Source organism: Aspergillus foveolatus (assembly GCF_047715535.1).
Source record: "Aspergillus foveolatus strain CBS 279.81 unplaced genomic scaffold BDW70scaffold_122, whole genome shotgun sequence".
Lineage (NCBI taxonomy): Eukaryota > Fungi > Ascomycota > Eurotiomycetes > Eurotiales > Aspergillaceae > Aspergillus > Aspergillus foveolatus.
In genome coordinates this window covers 24932-36152 of record NW_027396186.1, presented here as the reverse complement: position 1 = coordinate 36152, position 11221 = coordinate 24932, and the positions used below count along the sequence as shown (strand labels likewise).

Here is an 11221-nt window from a genome sequence, read left to right as displayed (position 1 = left end):
TGCAATAATCTGTCTCTGCATGCCTGCCCATGCTTCGCATCTTCTTCAACCGCTTGATGTGGGCGTCTTTAGTCCGCTTAAAAAAGCGTACGGAAAGCTTCTTGAACATCGTATGAAAGTCGGCAACAATTATATTGATAAAGAAGACTTTCTATCACTATATCCGGATGCACATAAAGAAGTCTTTACTTCAGACAATATCTACAGCAGTTTTAGAGGAGCAGGGCTTAAGCCATTCAATCCAGAGCATATTCTTTCAAATCTTACCTTCCAACTACGTACGCCTACACCACCACTAGTTGAAAGCTCAGTTTCCTCTGCTTTTCAAACACCACAGAATCCTCGCCAATTAGATCGAAAGGTTCGAAGCCTGCAGAACAGTCTTAATAAAACACGACAACTTTCTAGCAGTCCTATTGCACATATTCGACATCTTGAAAAAGCAGCGCAAATGGCAATGCAAACGCAGGTACTTTTAGAGCAAGAAATCACGCGTGTACTGGCTGAAAACGGGCGACAATATCAAAGGAAGGCAAGAAAGCGTGCTGAAATAGGAAATGACCGCCTTCTTAATGTACAGGAAGGTGAAAATCGCGTTCAGCAGCTTGATACGCAGCTTAATGAGCAGCCTGCGGAATCTACTCCAGCGCCTCGTCGACGAGCTCCGCAGCGCTGTAGTGGGTGTGGGACAGTCGGACATACAATTCGAAATTGCCCAAGTAGATGGCTATAATATCATGTATTTAATTAGTTAAATTTAATGGCGTTGGTGGTTTTAAACGTTGATTTAGATGGGGGTGCGGAAGAAAACGGACCGCTCGTGGGTTTAGACCGCTCGGTGGTTGAAAACGTTAACGTATCTGGCAAGCGAGTCGGCCATGCAAGCGAGTCGGCCACCATTGTATCCCATACTAATCCAGCATTTTCGAAACTCCAATATCTCAACCACATTGGCTGAATTGTAATAATATATTGATCAAAGCTATATATATACTTAAAGAGTATATAGTTCTATCATGATTATATATGTACGATTATAGAATCTATAATACCAGTTTAAGATAAAATACATAAAGATACAATGTAATATATCTTACCTAAAGGTATATAGATATATATCCTATAAAATTCCGATATTAAGATTCAATTTACTCTAGTGTGCCTATTTAACAATATAAAGACATTTATCGACGCGTCAAGCAACACCAAAGTATACATGCCATCACGTGATCCGATACACGCGCAAAACGCACATGGTCAGTGACTTCGTCTGAACGACCCATCTACTATCGGATCTTGGCTCATAATGTGTGAGGTGGTATACTTGGAATTTGACTTAGTACAGTGATAAGTTGTCCAGATCTCCTGTCCGGAGGGAGTGTCGTGGTGTATGGGACGACTCCGCGTTGTATGGCAATCAAGTCAACGATGGCTCCCTTTTTCTCACTCTAATTTATATAAGTATAAATCCGAGACTCAGATTCAATTCTACTGTTCCGCAGCATTCTGTACACAAAGAGTTTGAAAGGAGAATAAGTGAATCACACATCAATTTAGGTGGCGGTCGTGTTTGTGGTAGAACGGGCAGATAAACAGGCCGAAACCGTCAGAACAGATAGTTATGTTTTGAGGGCATCGGCAACAGCATGAATGAGCCCCAGGAACAAAGGATCGAGTTGCTTCTGCAGTTGTTCCTTGGTAAGCCCCTCCGGTAGATCAACCTCAGCCGTCCACGTAAAGGCGGTTCGACCCTGGTCTAACGCCTTCAACTTCATAGTGCCCACCGATTCAGCGAGGAGGTCGTTTCTGAAAACCGAAAAGCGAACAACGTGGTTCTCAACATCGACATAATCCAAACGCTCCCATGCAATACGGCCGGGCTCGTGAAAAATATATGTACGAACACTGCCAATGCCGTATCCTTTGAGATCGACGCTCTTCATGTCCGGAAACCACAACTTCTCGCAGCCGAAAGACGAGATCACGGCCCAGACCTCGCCGATAGGTATGCTGACAATCTTAGTAACGGAGCTAATCAACTCTAGAACCATCTTCGTCCAATTCTGTAATATTTCGTCAGCGGCAAGTTCGACGCTTTGTAGTTTGGCGTAAGGTATTTGGTTCGTTTGGCATAGGGTTCAATAGGGAGTGATTATGAATCTCATACTCACCACTCAGGGCACATCCAGCCGCTAAAATGGAGCACTTTGAGCAGTCAAGGGTTGTGAGCTCGTCGGTTCCCCGTCAATGGTGCAAAAGCAATGGGACCTCTAGTGTATTTGATTTAGCAATTCAGGAAGGTTTCGGGTTAACTCCAGGAATAGCGGATTTATAAGCGGAAAGAGCCATCGGACGGATTTCAACCATCAACTCCAGGAATAGTGGATTTATAAGCGGAAAGAGCCATCGGACGGATTCCAAGCATTAACTCTGCTGTTTACGTCTTAAGCGTTATAGGCTAGGAGCCATGAGCTCATCGGAAGACATGAGGGCTACAAATAACGAGGAGAGTCCCTGATATTCTCCACGGGCTGTAACAGCAATAGCATCATCATCACTTTACTGCCCACCTGATCATTGCCGCATTTCCAACCATGGCCATCGCTAAGATATACGATTATACTGGAACAATCCGTGCCCCTATCGGAGAGGTTTGGGCTCTTCTTTCTGCTTTTGGTTCCCCCAGATTATGGATACCCGACTGCATCCTTACGACTGTCGAGGGGTTTGGTATCGGTCCTACGCGTACAATCGCTTTTGGCGCAAATCCAAACATCATAATCCGTGAGACCCTCCATAGCGTTGACGTCACAAAATATAGCGTTCGTCTCCATGTCGACCGCGACGATCTTCCGGGTGTTGATTCCTATGCTACCTTCTTTTTGAGGCAAATTTCCCGCTATGAGACAGAAATGACATGGATTGGAGAGTCCTCAATCCCTGACGAAGAGGGCAGGGCTAACCTCAGAGTCTGGCTTGACAGCACGTACAGGGGGTTTGATAGTAATTTGAACAAGTTACTGGCTCATTAACCCACAATAAAGTATGTCCAGGCCTAGTACACACGCGGATTTTACCTTCAAAGTCGGCTGACGTGTAATTATTAGACCTTGGGAAACTATTCAACAGTGTTGGCCATATCTGGTCAATGTAGCAGGAGCAAGAGAAGGGTACACTGGATCCGAATACCCAGTGAATGCAAGGACGAGAGTTCGGGAGGCACAGGTTCTATCAGCCGGGGACAAAACTCTTTGTGCGAAGCAATATATATCAAACTTGGAGTAGGAGACCTCGAGGCCAGTTTGGTTTATTTAACTATATCAGAATCTTTCGGCATCTGTGTTGTGTGGACATGAGATGCGGTGTTGGATTGCTCTAGCTGGTTTGAGGCTGGCGGTTGTCAACTAAGGCCCGGAGACTTTTGTAATTCAGCTACTTGAAGAATCAATTTCCCGAGTCCGGACTAAAAATCCTGGAATGGTACCTAGTCAAACAAAGTTTGCTTGGAGTTCGTGAGTTGGCAATGACGCTACTTGAGCGACTGGCTTTCGTTACCCGCCAAGAACGCATGTTACAAAAATTCTCCAAATTAGTTTATATTCTCTGCATAGAATTGCTGATTTATCAAAATAGTAGGTTTATACATCATGTTTGCATTGTTTGGCAACCTGCAGGTCCAGACAGTATACCCAAACTCGACTCATTGTGGGTTTTAAGTAGACCCGTGACGGGTAACCCACGGGTTGTGTCAAGGTCTATGTATAAATTCTCTACCACCTTAGAACCGGAACAACCTATTAACAAAAGACGTTTCTGCTAGAGAGTTACCGTATTTTTTGGCTGTGAAATAGTATTAAGCATGGAGTTTTGCTGCATAAGTATATATATATATATATTTTGAGGTTATTTTTCTCGGTAAGGTTATCGTGGATCCAGGCAGACTGCACAGCGAAGATCTCAGCAGCATAGGCTGACCACTGTCCTGGATCAATAGACGGCCTATAGCTTCTGATCGGGTCGGCCTCGATCCTCAGCTTTTGCCTCCTAATGCGGCGCGTTTTGCAGGCTGAAATAAAGCGGCTCTTAGGCAGCTAGTATACACTTGGCCAGAGCAACGGCCAGACCGTGCTGGTCAATAATCGAGGAGAAGTGAGTGGCGAGGCCAAGGCTGTCTGTGAACAGCCATGCCTGTTCAAACCTCCTAATTTGGTTGGCCAAGGTTGTTGAGAGCTGGCGCTTCCTGACGGGACGCACCTCAATGTACCAACAGCTGGTAACCTTATTGACCCGAAAAACCTCTATCAACAGTCCTGCCGAGCAGCAGCTTCAGGAAAAGAGACTAGGTTAGCCATGCTTGTTGATACTGTCAGCCGCGGCCTGAGCTGTACTTTTTCACGTCTTAGCAACGATACTACAAGCATGGATATCTACTCTTAGAGAGATAGTACGGGCACTAGGTGCCGTACTCCGGTGAGAGAGGCGTGGGAGCTGAAATCCGTTCCAGCATCACATTTCCTTTCCACAACCAGCACACTAGGCCTTTAAACTCGACTAAGTAATAAGACATCTAGCATATACCCACTGTGCCACTTTGAATTCGTACAAATACAGTGAATCACACAAATGAAAGTCTCATCACTTATTTTACATACTCGAAACTCTGCTCAACAACAACGTCTTTCTGGATCCCAGTCGGCCGTTCAATCGTCCCACCAGCACCACGCTCTTGCGTACTCAACGCTAACGAGCCCTCTTGGCCGCCCTCAGCCTCAAAAGTCGAGAACAAATACGCCTCGTCCGTGTGCGTCGCGCCAAACGACGCCACCATCTGATCTTTGCTAACCCTCTTCGAGCTCGAAAGCTTGTTGTAGCTATTCAGCTCGTAGTTATATCGGTAGCTTCCGGTTCCGCTTTGCGACTTGACCTTTCGCGTCACGATGTAGGAGCTTAATGTTGGAAGGCAGGCGCAGATTATTCCGATGCCAGCTTCGGCGTTGCTACAAGGGAGATAGGATTGTTAGCGCGCTCATTTTGTGAAATGGGGTTGGATTTCTAAGTGAGGTTGGAGGTTGACGCAACATACGCCGTCAAAACACAGTGAATCCAAAACCACGTCGTATCTGGTGTCTGCGACTCATCGACCATCATGACCAGTCTCCAAATACTAAACCCCGTTGCTAGCCCACCAGCCCCCAAGATTCCAACCACTCGAAACTTCTTACTCAGGCTCATTTTCAGCGACCACAGCATCGGGATGGGAAGAACAAGGATCCAGAAGTCGCTTATTATGCTAATCGTCGCGTCAGCAATAATGACCTTGCGCTGGTCGAGGCACGTTCCACCAGTAACCTCGGCGCCAAACCAGTACGTGGAGATGGGCCTGCAGAAGAAGACCTTGATGAAGAGGGCGGGGATGTAGTAGAGGAGGAGGACGATGATGGTCCCGTAGACGATCATGACCTTGTGCCGGTCTGGCGCGAAGATCCGGAGCATGACTGCTAGGAGAGCAACTTTGATTACGAAGACCATGGGGACGTAGACCAGGGTTACGGCGTAGGAGGCCTGGAGGAGCGGTGGCGGGGGTTAATGGGTGGTGTACTTGGGTGGCTTTGTGAAGATGCCTGATGGATACCTTCTGGAAGTTGATCATGTCGCTCTTTGAGACGTCCCACGCGTGGTAACCTCCGCCGTAGTTGCCAACTGTTTGTTCTTAGCTATTTTTCAAGCGTAGGAAGAGTTTGGGAGCACTACGTATAATCATATTGGCGCAGAACCCGACGAAGAGAACCTATCGCGGGCATTAAATCAGCACATTCCACGGAATGCTACGTCCAGAGCGTATTACCCATCCAAAAATTGTCGTATCTTGCAACAATGGCAGTCAGTCTCACCATAACAGAAACCAGCGTAGTACGACGTTGAACTCACAATCCTCCAACTCCAAGGTGTTCCGCAGCCGCGCCTTGACAAGGAAGCGCAGACCCACAACGATTGTCGCGACAACAAGGCAAATGACCTGCGTCGCAAAGTTGACCGTATGAATGACATCCTCTGGATTCTGCAGGTTAGACACCTCGCCGGGAGGAGCCGGGATGGCTGGTTCTGACATCTCCGTACGGTGGAATCAGCTTCCAGAATCTGAACATACAGACAGAGTCGTGAGCCTGATGGCAGGACGGGGACAGTCGATCACGAAATGGAGCGCTGGCCCAGCTGGTATGAGCTGGGTGCCTGGACAGGACAAAGAGAGAATTAAGCAAAAATCCGTCAGAAAGGATGAAGGAGCCGGTTGGAAAGGAAGCAGAGCATAAAAAGCACTCGATCGCTCACTCCCTGCAAAATCTTGGTCATGATCTGAGTCTGGTCCAGATGGGAAAGCTCTGTCGTCAACTTTAGAGCTCAAACCATGTCTCGCACAACATCCACTTCTGAGACCGGGGAGCGATGCTGCAATGACCCGGGAATCGGGACGGGCCAGGACCATCCGCAATTCCCTTGTCTATGTCTATTGCACACAGACAGACACATAACAGCAACTAGACTATTGCCAATCGTGCTCGGCGTTTCGTCGTGCAGTTTCCCCATTCGACACAAAGATAAGCCGAGATCTGGTTTGATGAGAACGGATTGCGTGGGCCGTGCCAGAAGAACCTGCTAACATGGATCTGCTTCCTTGGGGCCGATACTATAAGTACCGATCCTTCACGTTTCCAAGGGATTAAGGGACGGTGAGGATTAATTACCTTGAATGAACACTGGCAACCATTCTCAAGCAGCATGTTTCCCGAATCCATCAATGCCAGTCGTATCCACTCGATCAAATTGCCAATTTGACAGTGTCTCGAGAAAACATGCCAGCGCTTCGTCGAAGCCTCTCTCCCCTGTCTCAGATTCCCTCCCCTTAAACTTCGACCGGTGACTGCCAAAGTTCGCGCAGGATTTAATGCTTGTTCCTCTCAACCAATAACCATCCGCCTCTAGCCCGATCGGCTGCTCCTCGGGACTGTTCCGCCTAGACTACGGACGGCCACCGCCGATCCCGAGAGGCGGCAATCGCGAATGACGGCGCGGCCTGTCGGCCTCACTTAACTGTGTGATTGTGGGCCCGTAGCGCTGGAATCATTGCCGATTGGATGGGACTATGGGATTGTGCGAGGCGACGCAGAATCGTTATTCCAGAGTGGGCACTACCATACTAATCAGCTGACGACCATTCCCACGTGAAGGCCGTTTTTGACGACCGCCAGAAGTAGAGAAAATGAAGTTCTGGAAGCGCATACACACGGTATTATAATAATATCCTTTGCCAGGTAATTTTAGATATGCCGTTGAAGCTACATAGGTCTTTCAAGAGTCACAAAAGCGGTATGGGAGCCGGATCTGCCGTCCCAATAATTGACAGGTGTTGTGGCGTTGTCAATGGTAGAACTCCACATGTGCTGTATATAGCTTACCGCGGCTTGCTGCCTATCTTCTCGCTCGACTAAGATAGGATCAGGAATGCAACAACAAGCTATGCCATGACCGTCTTATAATTTTATCAACAGTATAGCTGCGACAGTGGTGGAGATCTCTTGGATAGCTTCAAGTGCTAGAGGTGATGGTTTCTGCTTCTGTGCTGCGTCTAGAGCTGCTGGCAGCTTAAGCTTGCTCTGCTTGGCAGTTTTAATATTATTAATCCTATATCTCAGCCCCCTTGGGTATACTGTTAAGGATACCCTGGTACTGGGTATCGGGAGCCTCAGGCAGACGATAATGGAGCTCCAGATGAGCGATCAAGAGCCCGGGACCCTTCCCTGCGAGATATTACATTAGCGGAACCGTCGGATTAGCCGCCGTTTTCAGGTGGACTCCGTCTTGACCTTGTTGCTGCGTTACATCGTATATCCCCAGAGGTGTACTTAGGACCATGAAAGATCCTCCAGACCGGAGGATCCCCAAGGTTTAGTTTTGCATTGCCTTAACATTTCGTTACTTTATCGTTGGCTTTGCGTGGGATTGGTGTCCTTACCTAGTTAGCAGCCTGATCTGCCCTGACGAAGTAGATCCTCAATGCCTTTTAGGAAACGTTGAACGGCTGACACCAAACTTTTCGGCAAATCAAGCAGCCAAGCTGTTCTCTCGACTCCAAGGATTCTGTTTCTGCCTACACTGGCTTCATTGAAGCCATATTGGGTGAGTTGCAGGCATTCGAAATCGTTACGTAAAAAGTGGATGTATACAAAAATCGGGCGTCATGCGGGGATGGGCGTTAGTTGAATAAGCACGGTACTACTGGGCACTACTGGCGGTGGAGAAGCTTTTTGAGATTGACGGGTGGGACTGGGTCACTGAGGCTTGGGAATGAGGGAGTCTCCATCGAAGGCGAAATTGTTAATACGAACTCAGGAGCTGCTGCCTGGACTCCCCGAGCATTCAAATGGTTTCCTCGAGCTTGTGCCTTGCTGTGCTGATGGTGCGTATGTGGGAGACCGGATTGTTACGATGCAATAAGCTAGCTGGTGTTCTGGAAGAGTGCGAGAGAATGATTTCTATAGGGGTTGACATAGTCATACGCACAGTAAGACGTATCTCATGCATGCAGAGTAGTTCGCATGTTCCGCTGGGACGAAATAGGTATATACATGCTTTTCCTGTCGATCTCACTCCTCCCCAAAAACCATCGCCGCACTGCAGGAAACAATTCACTCCCAGATCGAGGGAGCCGATCAGAAGGAGTTCGAGTTATCCGCACAGGAATACACCGATCCTATGACTTGTCAGACTCATCTCATATAGACGCCACGCGAGAAAGATCCAGGATCAAATACTTACCGATCTGCCCAGTCGCATATGCATCAATGATCTGCTTGACGACTCCATACGTCGCGCCAACAAAAAAGAAGATACCCAGAAGAACGAGGCCGATATGCAGCAAATACACGACCTTTTGCACAAACGATCCCTTCCTGTAGTGCGCATGGTCATACAGCCAGAGCAGCCCGGGAAGATTCATCGCAAGCGGCGCGAAACAGACCGAGCCGACGAGCGCAATGAGGTAATTGAAGATCGGGATCGATTCGGCCAGGGTAAAGGCCAGTGCTCCTAGCAATGTTGTACAAGCTAGCCAGGTGCCCCAGTGAATTACGCTGTTGGGTTGGAGATGAGATGTTCTGCCTAGGATACAAACGAAGACGTGTTTTGCACCGACCTGGTGGATTGCCATATGGATTAGAGAGTATGGAGAAAAGTCAGCTTCCTTGGAAGGCTTACATGCAGGTAGAGAGTGCCGCTGACAATCAGGCTGACCAGGGCGACGCCATAAGACACCATCTTAATTGTTTGTCCCGCGCTCTATGCATTATCAGCCAGCTACCTCCAAAAAAAAAAAAAAAAAATAAAAAAAAGCCACACCACAAGCGACGGGCTGGCAACCCACATGCCGCACCAGCGGTAGACAACATGCCCAAAGGCAAGATACGAAGCAGTTACAAGACTCATAACAGTAGTATAATGGCTACTTGTATTCCTTCGGGTTGCGCTTCTCCGAGATAACAGGTAGGAACGCGCTGGTCCCAGCCGATGAGATGAAGATGGTGCTGGACGCGACCATGCCGCCTGCGAACCCGGGGTTGTTGATGGCGACATACCCCAAGTCGTATGGGCCCTTTTGCGGCGCAGCCGCTGGCCGGTTCCGCTGCGTCATACTGACGACGACGATGAAGAGGGCGATGTAGATAGACAGGAACCCGACGTAGCTCAGCCAGCCAACGTGCTCAAGCTTGCGGATTGACGCAGTCGTGATAATGACTGTGGTGGCTAGGAATGACCACCAGACAGTACACGTCGCATGGTGCGACAGGGCATTGAGCGCGTTTGACACGCCGACAATGCCACTGCCGGTCACCAGGACGTAGCCGATGATGAAGAGGAGACCTGTTACTTCCTTGCCGACAATTCCCAGGGCCACCTTGGCCATGTCGGCAATGGAGTGTCAGTGCGGGTGCTTGAGGCGGAAGTTGCCCAGGATCACGAAGCAGTACGTGTTGAAGGCTCCCCAGGCGACGATGCTGATGGACCCTCCCACAGCGCCGAGTGCATACAGGGCCGATGGCAGTGAGAGCACCCCGGTCGCAAACAGGATCTTGGTGAAGATCATGGTTCCATTAAACCAGCCTACCTTGCGGAAGTCGACCCCGGTCGTCGTCTTCTTGAAGACCTCGCCATCCTCTTCAGAGAGCGCATAGGCATGAGGACTTGTACGCTCAGAGTCATAAACCTCCTGGGTTCTTTCCTGGTCTTTCTCCGCCATCGAAAAGTAGGACGCGGTGGAAAGATGCCCCCCCCCCCACCCCAAAAAAAAAAGTGTACCTGTCAGATGGACGCAGAGGAAGAAAAACAAATGGAGAGCCAGGATCTCAGCAAAGTAAGCAAGGGGGATTAAAGGCAGGAGGACTCTGGAAGCAGTCTCGCTTGCCACTGCTTGGCTGGCTCATCCTGTCCCACTCAACGCGAGATTATTGAAGCAAGCAAAATATCAACGCAAAGGTACTGCAAGAGAAGGATTGCGTCCCGCTGGCCAGAGGCTGGTGCGAGTACACCATTTGTTTCTGCCACTGGTGCACTAGTATCCCACTAATCATGGATATGCATCCCACTAGACAGGGGTTCTTGCCGTGCCTGCCATTTCCAGCATTGGGACCGGAGAAAAAAAAGCAAAAAAGAGCGAACAACTGATGAGGTTCAAGCTTGCAGTCGATCGTTCGTGTGGCAGTGTCGCATGGGTGGTCTAGCCAGATGGCGTTGGCTCTTAATCGAACAGCACGTTCACTACCACAACACTGACAGAAATCTGTACACGTGGAACAGCCCGTGGCCGGCGGGGAATGTGCAGGGATATCATATAGATGCAGAATGCCAATGCAGGCGGGAACGTTACGAATATGAAAGGAGCAGCAGGCAGGAACCCTGCATGCTTGTCGAGTTGTGGACAACGGTCTTCGAGAATTGAGGTCAGTCTGACCGAGTCGTACGGAGAGCAGAACTTTGGCACGATGATGACACTGCTTGGATGCACGAGGTCCGCCCCGGCCAACTCTCGAGATTATCTTGTTGCTAGCTCACCCACCATGGCCCACCTCCTGTTGCGATTAGGCAATGCGATCCTCTCAGCCGCTCTTCCAGGTGGGTTGACCACTCTCGCCCTCGCATTGCCTAGAGGAGCCATGCATCCTCCCCTCTT

At 49.0% G+C, this 11221-nt stretch overlaps 4 protein-coding genes across 4 annotated transcripts; 1 reads left to right on the top strand and 3 right to left on the bottom strand.

Annotated features, from left to right (window-relative positions):
- Nucleotides 1–1561: 1561 nt before the first annotated feature.
- BDW70DRAFT_145121 (SRPBCC family protein) lies at nucleotides 1562–2223 on the bottom strand. Its single transcript, XM_073738373.1, is given in 3 exon segments — nucleotides 1562–2064; nucleotides 2075–2079; nucleotides 2190–2223. 1 exon segment carries the CDS (start codon nucleotides 2049–2051, stop codon nucleotides 1620–1622), a length of 432 nt encoding a protein of 143 aa, XP_073591110.1. The 5' UTR covers nucleotides 2052–2064; nucleotides 2075–2079; nucleotides 2190–2223; the 3' UTR covers nucleotides 1562–1619.
- A 371-nt stretch (nucleotides 2224–2594) lies between these two features.
- On the top strand, nucleotides 2595–3032 carry BDW70DRAFT_166327 (SRPBCC family protein; the record flags this gene model as incomplete). Its single annotated transcript, XM_073741957.1, has 1 exon — nucleotides 2595–3032. One exon carries the CDS (start codon nucleotides 2595–2597, stop codon nucleotides 3030–3032), a length of 438 nt encoding a protein of 145 aa, XP_073591109.1.
- A 1539-nt stretch (nucleotides 3033–4571) lies between these two features.
- BDW70DRAFT_166325 (uncharacterized protein) lies at nucleotides 4572–6109 on the bottom strand (the record flags this gene model as incomplete). The annotated part of the gene is made up of 6 exons (XM_073741956.1): nucleotides 4572–4997; nucleotides 5084–5562; nucleotides 5633–5700; nucleotides 5752–5788; nucleotides 5846–5865; nucleotides 5929–6109. 6 exons carry the CDS (start codon nucleotides 6107–6109, stop codon nucleotides 4640–4642), a joined length of 1143 nt encoding a protein of 380 aa, XP_073591108.1. The 3' UTR covers nucleotides 4572–4639.
- Nucleotides 6110–8708: 2599 nt separating this feature from the next.
- BDW70DRAFT_154312 (uncharacterized protein) lies at nucleotides 8709–10291 on the bottom strand (the record flags this gene model as incomplete). Its single annotated transcript, XM_073739822.1, has 6 exons — nucleotides 8709–8755; nucleotides 8815–9190; nucleotides 9253–9333; nucleotides 9394–9406; nucleotides 9501–9949; nucleotides 10013–10291. 6 exons carry the CDS (start codon nucleotides 10289–10291, stop codon nucleotides 8709–8711), a joined length of 1245 nt encoding a protein of 414 aa, XP_073591107.1.
- Between the last annotated feature and the right edge of the window lie 930 nt (nucleotides 10292–11221).